Consider the following 23,159-nt stretch of genomic DNA (forward strand, 5'->3'; position numbering starts at 1 on the left):
ACCAGGAATATTGGGGAGCCATCTTAGAATTCTGCCTACTGCACATATATAGGTATGAAAATGAATGGCAGTTCAAGGCTCTCATACTAATACCGTGTTTCCCCGAAAATAAGACCTAGCCAGACCATCAACTGTAATGCATCTTTTGGAGCAAAAATTAATATAAGACCCAGTCTTATTTTACTATAATATAAGACCGAGTCTTATATAATATAATGTAAAGTAAAGTAAAGTAATGTAATGTAATGTAATGTAATGTAATGTAATGTAATGTAATGTATGACTGGGTCTTACATTAATTTTTGCTCCAAAAGACATATTAGAGCTTATGGTCCGGCTAGGTCTTATTTTCAGGGAAAATGGTACAACGTAACTGAAAATACGGTATGCATAGGATGGGAGCATGCTAGGAGTAAGGCTGAAAAATAACCAATGATTCTAGGTAATGCAAAGATTTTCGGCTTTATCTTTCAGAAAACAAGGAATTACTAAAGGTTTTAAACCTTTGGTACACTATTAGGGTCTGATGTACCTATTTTTCACTTTTGAGTATTTCTAACTATTTATAAAGATTGATATTTCACTTTTTTTTCTTAGAGGACTTCCAAACAAATGAAAATTTTCTTTAAAAAAACATGATAAAACCCATTATATCGTGCAATTACCATGTGGTTTACCTGAACTCTCTTATAATTCTAAGATAAATTATGGGATCTTACTGAAATTATTTTTCCTATATCTTAAAACATTCAGCTATTTCAGTATCTTACAAATCAGTCCATCATTACCCATTATTATTCATCGATTATTCCAAATAATGCTAAAAAAACTAAAATAAGAAAACAGAAGAATGATGGAATCACCTAGAATGATGCAATAATACACTGCTATTGTTTTTTCTTCTTATTATGGGGCTCAAAGTACTGTATCATCTTTCCAGAAAGTACAAAAGAAAACGGAGGACACCATATTGCAGTCTGATTTCCGCTTTCAATGAACAGTGTTGAGAACTGAAAAGTTTCCTTTTTCTGCCCATAATGGCAAAGAGAGAGAAATTAACAAAGGAGGATGTTTCCTCCTTATCAAATGAATAAGAAGACAAATGGAAAGAGAAAGAGCAGGAGTCCAACTCTAGCGACAATGGTGAAATTGGATGGTGTAAGTGAAATCTCAGACTATGAATCTTCAGATAACAATATTCTAGATAAAAGTTCTCAAATTTAAGAACTGATGTATCTAAAGACAAGAAGGAACCATGGCATTCTCATCTAGTTAATTATTCTTCATCACACAATATTTTGATACAACAACATTAACCATATCTTCCCCACTCACTGTTGCTAAAAAGACATGTGACATTACTGTTTGATCTTTTATGATATTTGCACAGAAAAATTTACCTGACACAAAGAGATTTTGTTATGTCTGAAATCTTGTCGAAGTTTCTAATAATGTTGGGGTTTTTTCTTTATTTCTTTATTCTTACTTTTATAAATTATTCCTACAAAGACGTAAAAACATAAAAAAGAAGAATGACACATAGTTATGACTATTTTTCCTGGTATACTGAGGGATAAACAGGAGAATAACATGATCAAAGTGGAGAAAACATTGTCAGGAAGACCAGAGGAATAAAGACCATTAATAATAATTTAGTTTCAAGATGAGGACCAAACCAAAGTACTGGCAGTAGAAATAGTAAACATTTAATAAAGGAAGGAGAAGCTACAGACTGAGAGAAGTATACGCGAAACACATCTGATAAAGGACTACTACCCAAAATATACAAAGAACTCCTAAAATTCAACAATAAGAAAACAAAAAACCTGATTGAAAAATGGGCCAAAGACTTGAACAATTACCTCACCAAAAATATACAGATGGACAATAAGCATATGAAAAGATGGTCCACGTCTTATGTCATCAGGAAATTGCAAACCGAAACAGCAATGAGATACCACTACACACTTATTAGAATGGCCAAAATCCAAAACACTGACAACACCAAATGCTGACAAGAATATGGCTACAAAATGGTACAGACACTTTGAAAGTTTGGCCATTTCTTATAAAATTAAACATACTCTTACTATACATCCAGCAATTGCTCTTCTTGGTATTTACCCATATGGGTTGAAAACTTATATCCACACAAAAACCTTCAGTAGTGTCCTTCAGGAGGTAAATGAATAAATGGTGGTACATCCAGACAATGGAATAGTATTCAGCACTAAAAAAAAATGAGCCATCAAGCCATGAAAAGACATGGAGGAACCTTAAATGTATATCACTAAGTAAAAGAAGCTAATCTGAAAAGGCTACATATGGTATGATTCCAACTGTATGTGACATTTTGGAAAAGGCAAAACTATGAAAACAGTAAAAAGACCCATGGTTGCTAAGGTTTGTGGGGAGGGAGGAATGAATAGGTGGAGAACAAGAGGATTTTTTAGGATAGTGAAACTACTCCGTATGATACTAGAATGGTGGATACATGTCAGGATACATTTATAAAAAACTCATAGAATGTACAACACCAAGAGTGGACCCTAATGTAAACTATGGACTTCAGGTGATATAAATTCATCGAGTGTAATAAATGTACCAAGGAGGTTGATAATGTCAGAGGAATGCATGTGTGGGGACAGGGGATATATGGGAGCTCTCTGTACTGTCCACTCAACTTTACTGTGAACCTAAAATTGCTCTAAAAAATAAAGTCTATATTTTTTAAAACAGATCCATGACCTATAGACTTTCCAACGATGAGCTGTTATCTGTAGAATCTTTCCTTGATGGTATTTTTCCCTTTGCAATCTGTCATGTTACCAAGACTTCCTAGTTATACCATCTTCAAGCTATTATTATTTAAGTCAGTCAAATGAGGCACATTTTATTTCTAAAAACTCAGAAATAGTACTTTGTACCAAGGCAAATACCAATGCATTGGTATGAGCTCTAATCATTCATTCACCATGTTCTACAGAAATTGCTGTATCTTCTGAGAGAGTTTTAAAATGTGGTAATCCTTGAGTCGCTGGCAACTTAAAATTGAAGGCAAGAGATTGAGAGAATTTCATCTGTAGTTTGCATATCAGTATATTCGAGAATATTCAATACTAGTATAAAAGACGAGAAACCAAATGGATGGGTAAAACTCGTAAGATGTTTACACCATAGACAGAAGTTGGAAATCTGTAAGACATGTTAAACAGATACAATAAGTACTGCATGTATTTATAAACATAGAAGAAAAGGAATAATATTCCACTAAATATTTAAGATACATTAGGTATACACGAACCTTCAAATATTCAAGATATATTAAATATATCTGAGGCATATAAAACACTCAATATTCATAAAATATTCATTCAGCCACCCATCGTAGCCCACGTATAGTTTGCCCAGGAAAAGCAAATAAAATCCACAGTTGCTCAGCAGGCTAATTGGTGGGCTACAGCTGTGACCAAATGCATTTGCCCCTACATTTCTCTAATAAAGTGTGTGTTATTAGCCTTGAGCACTTTCCATCTATGGGCCACTTTGCTCGAACCTCAATCCTAGTCTCTGTAAACACACTATCTGCAAGGAAAGCTGATGTGTTAAAGAGAGAAATCCGTATCTCAGGATTTAGGTAATGTGGTCCTTCCACCCATTTGTACCCAATCCTAAAATGTGTTTACTCTCAACTCTTTCCCTTTTCTTAGTGTATGTTTTAAATTTATTTAATAAACTATGTGATTCAAGCATCTTAATTTGGTCTGTCAGCTTCTCTTTTCCATTACCTCTGGGATAGCCTATCTGATAAGTGTATTTGGAGGATACCATTTCATCAAGGTCGCTATTACGAAGATTAACTATAGATGGACATTAAAGATTGTAACCAAGATGAATGCCTGGAGCCTCAAGTTTGTCTAGCCCATATCAAGTTCAAATAAAGTGCTTTCATATGGAATGTGCAGTAAATTAATCAAAAGTTAAAGTTAACCAACTTGCCTGCCATTTCCCCCAAAGTGCTTTCCATATCTTTCATCCATGAAAAATGTAGTTTAGAACCACGGATAGGGAATGGAGGATGCACAGATAGTGTGAATGAAGTCAGTTTCTAGATTTATTACTTGTTCTTTGCCTCTTCAAACTAGGTTACCTGGCCATCCTTCACTCTAGTTTAATATTAACTTCCCTGCTCTTATTATACCTAAAATTTTCATTTAAAAAATTATAATCTATTTCTACAAAGCTTTTTTGGAGCCATACGTGGCACAAATGTATGTATGTTATTTACAGATAAAAGGTATGAATGACTGTATACATGCATACACACACACAAAAACAAAACAAAGCAAAAAATTGGTTACCTAAATAGCTACTTTCTAATTACTATTTTTCAGAATATTTGATCACTCAAAGTAGCTTTTAAGCATATCCCTTCAGAGTAGCTCTTATATCTATCTACTTTCCTAAGGATAACAGTTTAGCTCACAAAGCCAAATATGAAAAGCCAATATAAATACTGATATACAAATATATACGTACATGTACACATGTACATATTGCTCTAAATAAAAATAACAGATCAAATTAATATTTATCAGGTGAACTATGTTTCGCATATCAAGCTCTAGAATGCTATTATGAAGACAGCATTGGACTAGAAAAATCAAGAGTTCTAAGGTGAGTGTATTTCACTAATTAAACATATGACCTTGTCCAGGTCATTTGAATTATCTACCAAGAATGTAGTATGTGCCCAATATATGTTTGTCACATGAATAAATTAATGAAGGAATGAACAAATAAATGAATACAGTTTAATAAAAAAGAGCAGAAGGTCTCTCAGAGATGTACAACCTTCCTAACACAATCCCAAAGGCCTCAATACCATGAAGATTCTTTCTACTTAACACTGTAGAAAATTTTCCTTAAACGGGCTCAGTTTCACTTAAAATAAGGCAAATCCATTATCTATAGAAACTTCAACTGTCTAAATAAGAAAAAAAATGAAAAACGTTTTAAATGGAACAATTTGGTTTCCCCTTTAAATTAAATGCAATATAGCTTAAAAATGAAAAACATCAAACTAAGTGGCACTCAAATTTCTCAACATACAAATTTAATATTAAACAATGCTTATAAAAATCATACAGAATAAACAGAAACATTTGCATTTTATTCCTTATCTGACATTCAGTGGTAAATGTGATATGCTCCCTCCGGGAAAATGGTTTATGCATTTTATTCATAAAGATGTAAAAGAAAATTAAGAGTCTACAAGGTACAAATAAAAAGATCCAAGTTGCTATTTTGGTACCAGAGTCTTTTTACAAAATGATTTAATGGAAACATTTCTATCCATAAAAACTGTTTGGAAACTCCAACCCATAAAAATGATCTGTCATAGTTGTAAAGCAGTGGTGCTACTAGTTAAATGACAATAGAGAGTCAAAGTCAAATTTATCTTAGTGGAAGAATGGTATTCTTCACAAAATGACTGTAATTTGTAGTAACTTTAGAAGGGTCTGAAAGAAATGTGTGGGAAAAAAATTCTAGAACGACAACTTTCTCACTTTTATCCTTACACAAAAATTGCAATTTATAACAAAAGGAAATTTGTTTAATTTTTTTCAGGGAAAGAGTAAAGTCTGGAGGAAATCACCCATTCTAATTATCTAGACACACAGGGAGAAATATTTACCATTGAAATGTGTGGTATGAATACTTTAGACTTTTATGTTTCTTTTATGAAAATCTGCAACCTTCTGTCCAGTCTTGCCCTTAAATTCTTTCACACAAACTAAGCTAAACTCCATGGTTATAAAAATATTTTTTACGACTTTGCTAATGCTATCCCCTTAGTCTAGAAAGCTATACTCCTCACTCCCTATCTACCATTAGAAATCTACCCACCTTTTTGATTAACACCCATTTAAATACAATCTCCTCTAAGAAGCATCCCTGCTTCATTCAATCAAATGTGGCCTCTTCCTACTCTTAACTCTGTATAAAGTTTCCTTTATCTCCCTAATGATTAAAGAATTTATCAACTACCATAGGGATTTGCATACATACATATTTTTATTATTATTATTTTTATTGTTATTTTTATTGGGGAATATTGGGGAACAGTGTGTTCTTCCAGGACCCATCAGCTCCATGTCAAGTCGTTGTTTTTCAATCTAGTTGTGGAGGGCGCAGTTCACTGGCCCATGTGGGACTCGAACCGGCGACCTTGGTGTTATGAGCTCCACACTCTAACCACTGAGAAACCAGCCTCCCACCTGCGGCTCAGCACTAAGCTCAAGCCATTGCTTCTCACTGGCCCATGTGGGAATCGAACCGGTGACCTTGGTGTTATGAGCAACGTGCACTAACCACTGAGCAAAACAGCCGCCTGTGTACCTGTATTTTATACAACTACCAACCTGAAATCTTGAAGAGATAACTTGCTATTTTTGAATCTTCAACAGGGCTTAGTATAGTCCTTTGCACAGAGTACACATTTAGTAACTATTTCCTCAATGGATTGAATAAATAAAAATAAAAGTGAAGCTACTAGATTTCCCAGAAAAAATTGAAATTTAATATAATCAAAGTTCTCAATATAAATACTTTGTATTTTAAAGAAATCCAATTAAGGATATTAAAAGTTCCTTCTCAAAATAAACACTAATATGCAAAATTAGAATGTATTGAACAATGGCACAAATCACAGGGATGCTACCGTGTTTCCCTGAAAATAAGACCTAGCGGGACCATCAGCTCTAATGCGTCTTTTGGAGCAAAAATTAATATAAGACCCAGTCTTATTTTACTATAAGACCAGCTATAATAGAATAGAATAGGACAAGATACCAGGTATAACATAATATAATATAACATAAGACCAGGTATAATATAATATAAAATATATAATATAATGTAATATAATATAATACCAGGTCTTATATTAATTTTTGCTCCAAAAGACGCATTAGAGCTGATGGTGTGGCTAGGTCTTATTTTTGGGGAAACAGTAGTTTGTAGATCCAAAATATCTCTGATTTTATGCGGCCCTGTAGCTCAAGCGGTTAAAGCTCCATGCTCCTAACTCCGAAGGCTGCCGGTTCGATTCTCACATGGGCCAGTGGGCTCTCAACCACAAGGCTGCCAGTTCGATTCCTCGAGTCCCACAAGGGATGGTGGGCTCTGCCCCCTGCAACTAAGATTGAACACAACACCTTGAGCTGAGCTGCCACTGAGCTCCCGGATGGCTCAGTTGGTTGGAGCGCATCCTCTCAACCACAAGGTTGCCAGTTCAATTCCTCGACTCCCACAAGGGATGGTGGGCAGCGCCACCGGCAACTAAAAAAACTGAACATGGCACCTTGAGCTGAGCTGCTGCTGAGCTCCCGGATGGCTCAGTTGGTTGGAGTGTGTCCTCTCAACCACAAGGTTGCTGGTTCGACTCCCACAAGGGATGGTGGGCTGCGCCCTGTGCAACTAGCAATGGCAACTAGACCTGGAGCTGAGCTGCGCCCTCCACAGCTAAGACTGAAAGGACAACAACTTGAAGCTGAACGGCACCCTCCACAACTAGGATTGAAAGGACAACAACTTGACTTGGAAAAAAGGCCTGGAAGTACACACTGTTCCCCAATAAAGTCCTGTTCCCCTTCCCCAATAAAATCTTTAAAAAAAAATAATAAAAAATAAATAAAATATCTCGGATTTTAGATACAATAAGACTTGAAACAAGAAGAGTTAATATTCAATCATTTATGTGTTCATTCAACAAGCATCTATGAAGAACTTATTATGTGCCAGTCATGATGCCTTTTCTACTTGACTACATTTCATGAATGTCATTTCACTTTAATTAATTCATCTTCTCTGCATAAGCCAAAGTAGTAAATCTTTATCCCAATGATTCTTCTTGACGCTTTTTTTTGCCCTGACAAATTTAACCCTGTGTAGGAAGAAGTCTAAGATGGCCCCCAAGATTCGTGCCCTCTGCACACAATGCACACTGTATATAACTCCCTCCCTTGAGTATAAGGTGGGATAAATGTAAATAAGATTTCCCTTCCATGATTAGGTTATATATTATGTAGCAAAGGTGAAGGGATTTTGCAGATGTGATTAAGGTCCAACTGATTCTGAGTTAATCAAAGGGATATTATCCTGGGTGGACCTGGCTTAATTAGGTGAACGCCCTTAAAAGACAGACTACCCTCTTTTGAAAGTCACCCTGTTGGCTTTGAAAAAGCAAGCAACCACAGGTTAAGAGAACAGCTTTAATCACACGAGGGCAGCCTCTGAGAGCTAAGACATGGTTCCAGCCAAAAGCCTATAAGAAACTGGGTACCTCAGTCCTACAGCCACAAGGAGATAAATTCTGCCAACAAACTAAGGGCACTTGGAAGCTAATCTTTCTCCAGTCAGGCCTCTAATGAGACGGCAAGCTCAGCTGACACCTAATAGCCCTGTGAGATCCTGAGGAGAAAACCCAGCTAAGGCATACACAAACGCCTGACTCGACGAAAGACTGAGATAATAAGTGTATGTTTCTTTAAGGTGCTAAATTTGTGGTAATTTGTTATGCAATAATAAAAATTTAATAAAACCCTTCTACTTATATTTCAATCTTCGTTCCAAATTTTCCCCTGAAATAAATTCTAATGTAAGGTCTCACGCCTTCTGCATGTCCAATGTCAAGCCCCCCCAAAATGAAAAATAGATGACATGATACATTTCATAACCCCAGTCACCGTACTGTTTAACAGCTGACAATGATACGGACGAAAGACTTATGTGTTGGTTTGATCTTTTAAATTATATCTACCTTCTGAAACTCAGTTGAAAGTACATTTTTAAAGATAAAATGTGGCCTTCTACTTTCAGCTCTGATATGTAAAGAACTTGGAAGTCATCACACCCATCTTACATCAAGAAAAAAATCTGAACAAACTGAAAAATCAAAGACTTTCCTTGGACATGTCAGACAATTGAGGTTACCGACAAACTGCCACCCTGAAATCTGGAAAGACAGGTGAATACAGAGAATCACAGTGCAGGTCTGCTTATTGGGAACAGAAGCCACTAGAACCATAAATTGGTAGGAACACTCAAATGATAATTTGGATGAATTGCTGGAGGCACAGTGTATACTAGTATAAAAGTGAGAAACTCCTAGAGGCAGTAATCTTAAGGGTCCCTCACATTTTTATACATATTACCTTCAGGAACCCCCACGAGGTTCTCACAGTAAAGAGTCAAGAAAAACCCTCCTGTTCCCAGCAGGGGAGAGGGTAAAGTAACCACTTTGAAAAACACTCAAGGCATTCCCCATAACAAAGGCCAATCTCCCAAAGGAAGAAGACTTTGCCAGAGCCTTACCTGAATTGGGGAAAAGGAAAATTACCTGAATTCCAGAACCCTCTATTCTTTCTGTCTCACCAAGGAGATGAGTTAAGAGCTAAGAAACACATGTGAATGTCACAGCCCAGGGACATATGATTAAGTCTCATATCATAGATAACTCAATCATAGAATTAGAGGGTGCTGCCCCTTTCCCCATATCTTACGTCACCTCAACAGGGCTCCAGGATAATGATAGTAGATTACAACTGAGAGAGTTGCAAGGCTTGGACTCTATTTAAGAATGAATTTTTAGGGATACTAGGTAGTAACTAAAATCCACGTGAAGAATTAAAAAATTAAAGCACTGGTAAAGTAACAACATAGCATATGTAAATATAAAAAAACAGTATAAATCTATTTTATGTTTGCAACTCTTTTGGTCTCCTATCTGATTTAAAAGACCACTGCATAAAGCAATAATTATAAACCTGTATTGATGAACATATAATTGTATAAATATATAATTTTTATTACAATAATAGCACAAGGAAAGTGGAACATGATACAACTATATAGGATCAAACACTGAAATACTGAAATACTGAAATATCAAATATTGAAATTAATTTAGTATCAATCAAAACTACATTGTTATAAGATGTTTATTAAAATTTCCAGGGCAACCATTAAGAAAATAACTAAAAAGTATATCGTAAAAGAAACTCAAGGACATTAAAACGGCACATTAGAAAAATATCTATTTAACACATACACAAAAAGGCAGCAACGTAGGAATGGGGGAGGGCGGGGAAGATGACATGAGCAAAAAAATAGCAAAGTGGTAGATGTAAAAACTACCTTGTCAATAATTGAGTGAAATGTAAACACTCAAGTTAAAAGGCAGAGATTAACAGAATAGATTTTTTTTTAAAAATGACCCAACTATATGCTGTCTACAAAAGACACTTTAAATTCAAAGATACGAAGATTTATCCATAAAAAAGAATGTACTGATTCATCCCACAACATAGATGAACCTTGAAAACATTATGCACTGTGAGGAAGCCACACACAAAATGCCATATATTGTATGATTCCATTTATATGAAGAGTCCAGTAGATTTGTGGTATCAGAAGTTAAGGGGAGGTAGGGGGTGGGAAGTGACTGCTACTAAGAATAAGGGGTTTCTTTTTGGGGTGAAGAAAATGTTCTGGAATTAGGCAACAATGGTGGTTGTACAACTTTGTAAATACACTAAAAACTACTGAATTCTATACTTTAAAAGGGTGAATTATCTGGTATGTGAATTATATCTCAAAATGCAGTTTCTTTATAAGAACAGAAAGGAAGAAGACCAATTTAAGATTAAAAAAATTTTTTTTAAAGAAATAATCAGAGGGCTTCCCAAATTTTCAAAAATTAAAGATTTTGAAAAAATATAACAAGAATCAAAATAAGTAATTAGATAGTAGAAACTAGCTTAAAATTATGAATTAAAAAAGAAAAATTTTCTCCTCTGTGCTAGAATATTGATTTTTAGAGGCACTGTCATTGTTTTAAGCATTTTTTTTGATTGTGAAGATGTAACTGCTTGCAGTATCACACCAAATTTTCAAAACTTCCCATGTCTTTAATTTTAATGCCTCATGATAAATGAACTTTAGTATGGTAATCACCTACATACGGAAAAAACACAACAACCCAATAACCCATATATTGTGGATCTTTCCAAACTCATAGAGTATAATCACGACATGAAAACTATCCCAAAGTAACATTTAAGTATGCAATGCTTATTATAATAAAACCACTGTTCTTAATTTTACTTAAATTTTCATTTATTTAGAAAATATGTTTACTATGAAGCAATGTTACAACTGTCATTTTTAAGATTTTTTTTATTGTTAGAAGATGGTGAATATACACTAAAAAGTGTTGTTTGTGGTAAAAATCAATAGCAGTGCTAGCAAAAAAAAATCTGAAAATGAGTATCAGAACTGATAACTCAGGGTATCACAGCATATAAGAAAGTAAAAATTACTTAGAAATATAAGAAGGTCTTAAACGAGGTTAAGATAAAAACCATTAGTGTTTATGTTGCCAATCTGTCTACATTAAGATGTAGAAAAGTCTGGTGTGTCTTATCAAAGACAGTATCCAATGAAAAGTGCTAATGCCTATAAACTTTAGTTGATTCATCATCGTAACTGCTGATCTTTCTATGGAAGCTGTTTACAATGTTATTATAATTAGATATGCTTTAGAATTATGAATTATATGTTTATAACACAATAATATTTTATCAATTGCGCCTGTTACATCGTAATTATGGAATGATATCTAATATTAGATGTTAATAGCATTCTGGTCTTAAAGTTGTCATCAATATAAACATATTATTCATAACTTAAAACCAGAATTTCATTATTTTGTTTGGCATTTTTGAAATCTTTAAACATCTTTCCCTTCTTACTTTTTTTTCTGGCTGATAATTTGCTTTAGCTGAACTCTTGCCTACCTTTCGTACCTACATTATTAAGCATTCCAGGCTTCATGAAGGTGAAGTAGCAACTTGTTGGGAATGTAAACTGTAACATAACATTGATTACCTAAAAACTCATGGCATTTAAACTTGTATAAACAATTCTAAGCATTCGTTTTACACTGAATTTAAACTATATTTGAACACATAGATTTTCGTATCAAAAAGCTAATTTTTTCAGCTATTTAATTAGAATACTAGCTGACCTAATGAAAGGCAGAATGTATTTGTTTATGCACTTAGGGAAAAGTGGTAAGGGCACTGTTTCATTGTCGGTTTAACCACCTAATTTTACTGAAGGATGCAAAAACATTCCATAATATAGACACCATATTTCTGTGTGGGAAGATCTGATATTATCCTTTCCAGATAAACATAATTTAATGAAATTTTAATCAGATTTGCAATGAGAATTTGTAATTCTTCTGTTTTGTCTGTGCTAGCAATTTGCTATTTAAAAAAGCAACTTTAATGTGTTATAATTTATGTATGTAACAAAATATACCCATTTTAAGTGAATAGTTCAATGAGTTTTCACAAATACATGTACCCAAGAAACTCCCACCATATCAAAATATGAAACATTTACATTTACAAAAAGTTCCTTTGTGCCCTGTTATGGGCTGAGCTGTTTTCTCCCAAAATTGATAATGTTGAAACCCTAACCTCCATCCAATACCAGAGAATGTGACTGTATTTGGAGATAAGGTCATTGAAGAGGTGATTTTAGTTTTTATGTTTTAGCTTTTATGTTTAGATACATGATCAATTTAGAGTAAATTTTTGTGTAAGGTTATAAGGTATATTTTTGAGTTCCGAGTTAATTTTTATATAAGGTTATGAGGTGTCAGTATTCATTTTATCCCATATGACTCTAAAAGTATTCCATTTCTTCTCTATTAAATTACCTTGGCATCTTTGTCAAAAACCAATCGACCATATATATGTATATGAATACACACACACACACACACACGGACCTTTTTCTGAACCTTATTTTGTTCCACTGATACATATAACTATCCTTATACCCATACCTAACTGTCTTGATTTCTGTAGCTTTATAGTAAATCTTGAAACCAGATATTTAAGACTTCCATATTGTTTTTACTTTATCTAAATTAAAAAAAAACTATGTGATTTGTATTTTTGTGTGAATTATAGAATCATGTCAATTTCTTAAAAAAAATATATAAAAATAGCCTGTTGGAATTATTACTAAGATTGGCTTGACTATATAGATCAACTTCAAGAGAATAGACACCTTAATACTGGGACTTCCAACCTGTGAACGTGGTATCTCTACATTTATGAAGATTTTATATATAGGCTTTAATTTCTCTCAGCAATGTTTTGTACTTTTTAGTGTTTGGGTCATGCATATTATGCAAATAACTTCATGATTTTTAATACTATTTTAACTGGTATTACTTTAAAATATAAGAGTTCATTATTATTAAAGACATATAATGTGTTTATGTATATTGACATTCTTAGACTGAGAGCTTGCTACATTCAGTTATTAATTTTAATAATCGTTTTGTAGATACCTTTTTCTAAGATTTTCTAAGTACAAAATCATGATGTCTGAACAGAAACAATTTATTTCATCTCTTCAAATCTTTATAACTTTTGTTTCCTTTTCTTGCCTAACTGTACAGGATAAAGTACAATGCTGAACAGGAAGTACAGGTATGCGCCACATAATGAGGTTTCAGTCAATGATGGACCAAATATACGACAGTGGTCCCATGAGATTATAACAAAGCTGAAAAATTCCTGGCGTTTAGTGACATTGCAGCCAATGTAACGTCATAGCTTAATTCATTACTCAGGTGTTTGTGGTGATGCTGGTGGAAACAAAGGTACTGTGCTGCCAGATATATAAAAGTACAGCACACACAACTATGTACAGTACATAATACTTGATAATGATAATAACTATGTTATTGGTTTATATATTTACTATACTTTTTATCATTATTTTAGAATATATTCTTTCTACTTTTATAAAAAAAGTTTGCTATAAAATACTATTCCAAGTTACACCAGCAGCAGCCTCATACATCTCCTGTTTACTGTGTCGATTGCATAATTTTCTTTTTGCTTGATTTAATCTTGTGTTGTTGGTGCAGTAACATGCTGTACAGGCTTATAGCCTATGAGCAATAGGCTCTACCATACAGCCTAGGTGTACTGCAGGCTATACCCTCTAGGTGTGTGAAGGTATACTCTGATGTTCACACGTTAACAAAATTGCCTAACAATGCATTTCTCAGAACATATTCCTGTTGTTAAGCAGTGCATAACTGTAGTAAGAACTGATATCTGTTCCTTATTCCTGAACGGAGGCAAAAAAGCATTTAGTCTTACAATATTAAGCAGGATGTTAGCTGTAAGTTTCTCCTAAATTCCCTTTATCAGGTTGTTCTTTGTTCACTAAGAGTTTATATCATGAATTGGCATTAAATTTTGTAAAATGCTTTATCAGCACTTTTTTAGATGAACATGTGGTTTTTTAAATTTATCCTGTTGATGTGGTGAATTATAATAGTTGAATTTTGAAGACTAAACTATTATTGGCTTCCCAAGATAAAACCCACTGGTTATGATGTATGATCCTTTTTATATTAATGGATTAAATTTACCAATTTTTTGTTAATGACTTTTAGATCTCTGTGAGCCTAGTTTTGTTTTCTTGTAATGCCCTTGTTTGGCTTTGGTATCAGAGCTCTGCTTGCCTGATGAGGTGGGAAGTGCTTTCTTTTCCTCTATTTTCTGAGTTTGTGTAGTATTGATACTTTTTCTTGATAGAATTCATCAATGAACACATCTGAACCTACACTTTTCTTTGCTGAAAGGTTTTTATTTCATATTACCACTTCAATTTGTTCAACAGATATGTTATTTGAATTACCTGATTATTGTTGAGTCAATTTTGATAACCTGTGCCTTTCAAGGAACCTGTGTATTTCATTAAGTTGATTAATTGCCTAGCAGAAAGTTGCTGAAAATATCCTTTTATTATTTTTTTAATTCAACAGAATCTGTAATGATGTTCTCTTGTACTTCTTATTATTGGTCATTTTTCTTCCCTTTTTATCTTGACTGGTCTTGCTAGATTTTATTAATTTTATTAATACATTCTAATAATGAGTATAGCTCTTCATTTCATTGATTTGTTTCTATTATTTCTCAATTTTCTAATTTACTGAATTTTGCTCTTCATTATTTCCTTTCCTCTATTTACTTGTTTATTTTCCTCTTTAGAGATAAGGTGGAAACACATTATGATTTTAAGATCTTTTTTCTTTCTAACAAGCATTAAAAGTTAACATTTCCCCTCTAACTTCAGCTACACTGCATAAATTATGATATTTTGTATTCCTATTATTACTCAATTCAAATATTTTAAGAAATTATGGCTAAAAATTTCCCAAATATGATGAAAGAAATGAATTTACAAATCCCAGAAGCTTAATGAAGTCCAATTAGGATAAATCGAAAGTGACCCACTTTTGACAGTTTTTGAAATTAAACTGTCAAAAGACAGAGGAAAAAAAGTAACCATGAGACAAGCAACTCATCACATACAAAGGATCCTCAATAAGATCATAAGCTCATTTCTCCTCAGAAACCTTGGGAGGCCAGAAGGCAATGGGAACATATATTTAAAGTGCTAAAGAAATTAATAAACAAAAATTCAATATCTGGCAAAAAACTGTCCTTCAAAAATGAGGGAGAAATTATGACATACACAGATAAACAAAAGCTGAGAAAGTTCATTACACTAGACCTGCCCTATAAGAAATGCTAAAGGGAGTCCTTCATTTTGAAATGAAGAGGATACTAGACTTACAGGGGAATCATTTCATAAGTTATATAAATGTCTAATCACTATGCTGTATACCTGAAATTAATATAATATTAAATATCTACTGTAATTGAAAAAAATTAAAATTAAAAAACTATAAAAAATAAAAATATGATAAAAAAACACTAAAGGATACTACACAGTAAGTTAAAATTGTATAATGATATAAAAATCTCCGATAAATATTAACATGGGGAAATATGAAGCCACTATAAATGTAATTTCAGTTTGCAACTCTATTTTTAATTTTCTACAGGATTTAAAAGGCAAATGCACAAAAAATTATTATAAATCTGTAATCAGGCGCACATGTATAAATAAGTAGTATGTGACATCAATAACATAAAGGGGGAATGAAGTTGTTTACGAATGGAGTTTCTGTATACAAATGAAGTTAAGTTGGTATCAATTCAAATCAGATTCTTATAATTTTAGAGAGTTATGGGTAATCCCAATGATAACCACAGAGAAAATATCTATTAAATATACATGAAAAAAAATGAAAAATTAATATGTATAACAACAAAAAAATCAACTAAACAAGAAAGAAGGCAGTGATGAGAAAATGAGAGACATAAAAGTTGTAAGACATACAAAAATCAAATAACAAAATAGCTGAAGTCTCTTATCATTTATTACTTTAAACATAAATAGATTACACTCTCCAATCAAAAGACAGACATTGGCAGAATAAAAACAAAACACGGTCCAACTTTATGTTGAGTACAAGACATTTACTTAGGTCTAAACATGTGAAGATTAACAGTGGAAGGATGAAAAATAAATTCCATTCAAATGGTAACCAAAAGGGAGGTAGGGTACCTTTACTAATAACAGACAAAACAGACTAAGTAAAAAATTGTTATAAGGGACAAAGCATACCATATATTGATAAATAGGTCAATTCATGAAGAATATATAACAATTATAAACATATGCACCAATATTAGAGCCCCCAAATATATGAAGCAAACAACAGTAGAATTGAAGGAAGAAACTGAAAATTCTACAATAATTGATGGCTTCAATATTCTACTTTCAATAATCAATAGAAATTCAATAGAGATAAGTAAGGAAATAAGAGACTTGAACAGCACTATAAATCAAATACACCTAATAAGTAAATATAACAACATTCAACAACAGAATACATATTTTTCCCAAATGCACGTGCAATATTTTCCGGAGAGACCATATGTTAGTTCACAAAACAATTCTTAATAAATTTAAAAAGACTGTAATCATATAAAATGTCTTTTTCGATTGCATATGGAATAAAACTAGAAATCAATAACAGAAGGAAAACAACAAAATTCACAAATGTAAGGAAATCAAACACACACTTTTTAAATAACCAATAGGTCAAAGAAGAAATAACAAGAGGAATTAGAAAGTACCTTGGGAAATACGAAAATAAAAACATAACATTTCAAAACTTAGGGGATGCAAAGAAAGCAGTCCTAAGAGGTCAATTTACTGCTGTAATCACACACTTAAAAAAAAAAAAAAGAAAGATCTCAAATCAGTAATTTAATTTTATACCTTAAGGTACTAGAATAGAAGAGCAAATTAAATCCAAAACTGGCAGAAGAAAATAATAAAGATTACAGAAGTGATAAATGAAATAAAAAATAGAAAATAGAGAAAATCAACAAAACCAAAACTTGGTTCTTTGAAAAGATCAACAAAATTGATAAACCTTTCACCAGATTGACTAAGAAAAAAAAGGGAAAGACTCAAATTACCAAACACACAAAAGAAAGTGGGGAAATTACTACCAATTTTACAGAAATAAGGATTACAAAAGAATATTATGAACAATTGTATGCCACCAAAATGGATAACCTAGATAAAAATGGACGAATTCCTAGAAATGCACATCTACAAAAACTGATTCATGAAAAGGTAGAAAATCTAAATAGACTCAAAACTAGTAAGGACATTGACTCAGTAATCAAAAATCCTCCAACAAAGAAAATCCCTGGACCAGGTCGCTTCACTGGTGAATTCTATCAAACATTTAAAGAATTAACACCAATCTTACTCAAACTCTTCCAAAAAATTGAAGAGTAGAGAATACTTACTATCTTAGTCTATGAAGCTAGTATCACCTTGATAGCAAAGACAGGTAAAGACACTACAAAGAAAACTAAAGACCAATATTCTTTATGAATATTGATGCAAAAATCCTCAACAAAATACTAGCAAAACAAATTTAACAACATACTAAAAGGATTATGCACAAATTATTTTCAATATGCAAGAGTGGTTCAACATATGGAAATCAATTAATAAAATACACAACATTAATAGAATGAAGAACCAAAAAACCACCATGATCATCAATAAAATGCAGAAAAAACACTAATGACAAAAAATGATCAATAAACTAGAAATGGAAAGAAACTTCCTCAACATGATATAGCAATATATGAAAAACCAAAAGCTAACATCACACTAAATGGAACAAGGTTGCCAGCCTGTACCACCTCTTCTCAACATAGTAGTGGAAGTTCTATCCAGAGTAAGCAGGCAAGTAAGAGAAATAAAAGGCATCTAAATTGGTAAGGAAGAAGTAAAATGACCTTTGTTGGCAGATGATATGGTCTTATAAATAGAAAACCTTAAAAAAATTCTAGAGCAAATAAATTCAGCAAAGTTGCAGGATATAAAATGAATACACAAAAATCAGTTCTATTTCCATACAATAGCAGTGAACAACTCAAAAAGGAAATTAAGAAAACAATTCCATTTGCAATAGCATTAAATACTTAGGAATAAATTTAACCAAGGAGATGAAAGATTTCTACACTGAAAACTACAAAACACCACTGAAAAAATTTAAAGAAGATATATATAAATGAAAAGAAACCCTATGTTCATAAATTGGAAGACATTATTAGGATAATTCTACATAACAAAATGCAGATTCAATGTGATCCCAACAGCAATCTTTTGCAGAAACAGAAAAACCCATCCTAAAAGCATAAGGAATCTTGAGGAACTCCAAACAGCAAAAAACAATCTTGAAAAAGAACAAAGTTGGAGGATTCACACTTCTTGATTTCAAAACTAATGCAAAGCTAAAGTAATCAAAACAGTAACGCCATAATGACATATACAGACAAGGGAATAGAACAGAAAGTCCAGAAATAACCCCTTACATATATGGTCACAGGATTTTAAACAAGGGTACCAAGACCATTCAACAAATGGTGCTGGGAAGACAAGATATCCACACAGACAAAAATGGAGTGGGTCCATACCTTATACCATATACAAAAATTATCTCGAAATGGATTAAATATCTAAATGTAACCACAAAACTATTAAACTCTTAGAAAAAACATAGGGAAAAATCTTCATGGCAATGATTCTTGGTTATGACACCAAAAGCACATATAACAAAAGAAAAAATAGAAAATTGAACTTCATCAAAATTTAAAACTTTTGTGCATCAAAGGACACTATCAACAGAATGAAAAGGCAACTCATATGATGGGAGATAATACTTATAAAGCATATATAAGGGATTGATATCTAAAAAATATAAGGAACTTCTATAATTAAACAATAACAAAAAAACCTATTCAAATATGAAGAACTTGAATAGACATTTCTCCAAAGAAGATATACAAATGGCCAATAAGCATATGAAACATCACTAGCCATTAGAAGGATGCAAATCAAAACCACAGGGAGATACCACTGCATATCCATTAGGATGGCTATTACCAAAAAAACAAAATAAATAAATGTTGGCAAGGATGTGGAGAAAATAAAAACCTTTGTGCACTGATAGTGGGAATCTAAAATTGTACAGTCACTGTGGAAAACAGTACGTCAGTTCCTCAAAAAGTTATACAGAATTACTATATGACACAAATTTCATTTCTAGGTACATATCCAAATGAATTGAAAGCAGGGGTCAAGCAGATAATTGTATACCAATGTTACTGGTAGCATTATTCACAACAGCCAAAAGGTGGAAACAACCCGTGACCATCAACAGATGAATGGATAAACAAAATTTGGTGTGTGTGTGGGTGTGTGTACTTAGTCTTTTAGACTTTCAAGTAAAACAGAGATAGAATAATTAGGCAGTGTCTTAATAAATAATTAAAACCATATATAAAGTTTAGAAAACTATAATTCTCCTGTTGTTATTGACCCTATGAAGCTTATCATGGTAATTCCACATGATTTTTTATAGGCAAAAGAAACAAAAATATTCCCTTACCTTGTAAGATGGCAAGAAACACAAAATTCCTTGGCTCACAGTCTGGCATACAGATAACAAAAGTGCTCCCACTTCATCCTGGAACTCAAATGTTTCTGTGTGCTGGAAGGTAGCGCAGAGATTCCGACCCTTGGGGCCAGACCCAATGGTGCCAACCCAAACCTGGAATATAAATATGTCACTGTTACAGTTATGCATAAACTAGGCAGGCAAATTAGCATTTAGTTGAAAGCCTTAACTACATATATGTCAAAAGAAGATACAGAAACAAGTTTAGAGGACATTTATTTTTAAATTGTTGTTTTTTTTTCTATTACCTTTATATACTTACATATAGATTTAACTTATAGAAGTTTTAGGCAGATCACTGAATTCTCTTAGGATGAAAGCAAAATGGATTTTACTGGTATGATTTGCTATAGGTAAAAACGTCTAAGACTCAATTATGACAGAAACAACTCTTGCACAAATTCACTGGTGTTCAAAAATCTAGTCACAGAAAATCAGACCCACTAAATTTTACAGTTCTGTGCAATTCTTCTACGTTCATACAGAATCTAGCCTTATTGTAGCTGATTTGACTAAGAAAAAGAACAAACTTTATTAGTAATCTATAGACAATACAAACACTTCAGATTGTCAAAAAATGTAATAGTGCTATATTTTGAAATGATATATGAGACTGAAGTACATTTTGCAAGATGACATCTGATGGACACCTGTTTAACCAACTTTTACCTAAATGATCAACTAGTAATAAGACAAACTGATATTATGTGTTTCCTGATATAATGCAATGAGAAGTAACAAAACCACCTATATAGAGTTCTTACCAAACAGTTTAACCTGAATCTTATCATGGGGAAACAATCAGATAAATCCAGGTGATGAGACATTGCTCAAGACAACCAGTGATTTAAATTCTTTAATAAATGTCATGAAAGACAGGAAAAAAGGGCAAAAAAAAAAAACTGTTATGAAAATCAAATGTAATATATAATACTTGTTTGGATGCGGCATCAAGAATAAGAAAAATAAACAGGTTAAAAGACTTTTTGGGAGTAACTGGAGAAATAAATATTGACTCTATTGTATCAATATTAAATTTCTTGGGTATGACCATGGTATTGTGGTTATATAGGATTATGTACTGGCTCTTAGGAGAGAAAGGCTAAACTAATTAAGGGCAAAGTATCATGATGTTTACAAATTACTTTTTTTAATCTTTATTAAGTTTATTGGGGTGACATTGGTTAGTAAAATCATACAGGTCTCAAGTGTACATTTCTAATTCATCATTTATATACTGCATTGTATGTTCACCACCCAGTCAGTTCTTCCATCACCATGTATCTGACCCCCTTTACTCTCTTCTACTATTCCCTCCCACCTCCCTTACCCTCTGGTAAGTACTAAACTGTTGTCTGTGTCTATGAGTTTTGTTTGTTTGTTTGTCTTGTTCCTTTGTTGCTTTCAGTTTTACATCCCACATGTGAGTGAACTCCTATGGTTCTTGACTTTTTCTGTCAGACTTATTTCGCTTAGTATGATAATCTCAAAATCTATCCCTGTTGTCGCAAATGGCAGTATTTCATCTTTTCTAATGGCCGAGAAATATTCCATTATATGTGTGTACAACATCTTCTTTGAGAACCCAGAAATAAATCCACATATATATGGGCAGATAATTTTTGACAAAGGAGCCAAAGACATATTATGAAGAAAAGAAAGCCTCTTCAATAAATAATTCTGGGAAAACTGGAAAGCCACATTCAAAAGAATGAAACTAGACTGCTATCTGTCACCGTATACCAAAATTAACTCGAAATGGATCAAAGACCTAAATATCAGACCTGAAACAATAAACTGTATAGAAAAAAAGCATAGGTACTAAACTTATGGACCTTGGGTCCAGGAAGGCTTTTATAAATTTGACTGTAAAGGCAAGGAAAGTAAAAGCTAAAATAAATTAAGGGACTATATCAAACTAAAAAGTTTCTGCAAAGCAAAAAAAAAAAAGAACCATCAACAAAACAAAGAGACAATCAACCAAAAGGGAGAAGATATTGTAATCAACACCTCTGATAAGGGGCTAATATCCAACATATATAAAGAACTCGTACAACTCAACAACAACAAAACAAACAATCCAATTAAAAAGTGGGCAGAGCAGCTGAACAGACACTTCTCCCAAGACGACATACAAATGGCCAACAGATGTATGACTAAATACTCAACTTTACTAGCTATCAGGGAAATGCAAATCAGAACCACAGTGAGATACCACCTCATACCTGTAAGAATGGCTATTATCAACAAGACAAGTAATAACAAATGTTGGAGAGGTTGTGGAGAAAAAGGAACCCTCATACACTGCTGGTGGGAATGTATATTGGTACAGCCACTATGGAAAATGGTATGGAGGTTCCTCAAAAAATTAAGAATAGAATTACCATACGACCCAGCAATCCCCCTTCTGGGTAGCTATCCAAAAACCTGAAAATTTATCCATAAAGATATATGTAGACCTATGTTCATTACAGCATTATTCACGGTAGCCAAGGCATGGAAACAACCAGAGTGTCCTTCAATAGGTGATTGGACAAATTGCTTTTTAATAGTTTATCCAAAAATGTGCAACATATATTACACATATTATGTATATTGCATACACACATATACAATGTAATTTTTAACACTTTGCAATATTCCTCTTCTCTCTCATATATATACATATGCAAAATTTAACAATTGATGAATCTAGGTGAGGAGTGTAAGATGTTCACTATATTAATACTGTTATTCTACTTTACTGAAGTTTGTAATTTTTTAAAATAAAAAATTGGGGTAATCAAATAAATGGATAAACAAAATGTGGTATATACAGAGGGTGCCAAAAAAAAAAGTACACACCTTTTAAGAAAGGAAAAAACTATTAAAATTGTAATACTCAATATACACTGATAACAAAAGATGAATACAAGTCACATTTGACTTCTGCAATTATAAGAGGTGCTCAGTTACCATCAGCGTCCAGACACTTCTGATTACAGCGAACTACTGCTTGAGCAATGTTGACCAAAGCGTCCACTGGTATACATTTTTTTGGCACCCCGGTACATAGTATACATACATACAATGACATATTATTCAGCCTTAA

At 32.9% G+C, this 23,159-nt stretch overlaps 1 protein-coding gene across 4 annotated transcripts in view; it reads right to left on the reverse strand.

The window, feature by feature from the left end:
- The window catches only part of BRIP1 (BRCA1 interacting helicase 1), a 155,604-nt gene that overhangs the window by 59,489 nt on the left and 72,956 nt on the right, over window positions 1–23,159 (reverse strand). For all 4 annotated transcript variants that reach the window (XM_033091772.1, XM_033091770.1, XM_033091769.1 and 1 more), the window contains exon 14: window positions 20,000–20,161. In XM_033091772.1, coding sequence (XP_032947663.1) covers window positions 20,000–20,161 — 162 coding nt within the window. The remainder of the gene's footprint in view (window positions 1–19,999; window positions 20,162–23,159) is intronic.

The sequence above is a fragment of the Rhinolophus ferrumequinum genome, chromosome 21 (assembly GCF_004115265.2).
Source record: "Rhinolophus ferrumequinum isolate MPI-CBG mRhiFer1 chromosome 21, mRhiFer1_v1.p, whole genome shotgun sequence".
Lineage (NCBI taxonomy): Eukaryota > Metazoa > Chordata > Mammalia > Chiroptera > Rhinolophidae > Rhinolophus > Rhinolophus ferrumequinum.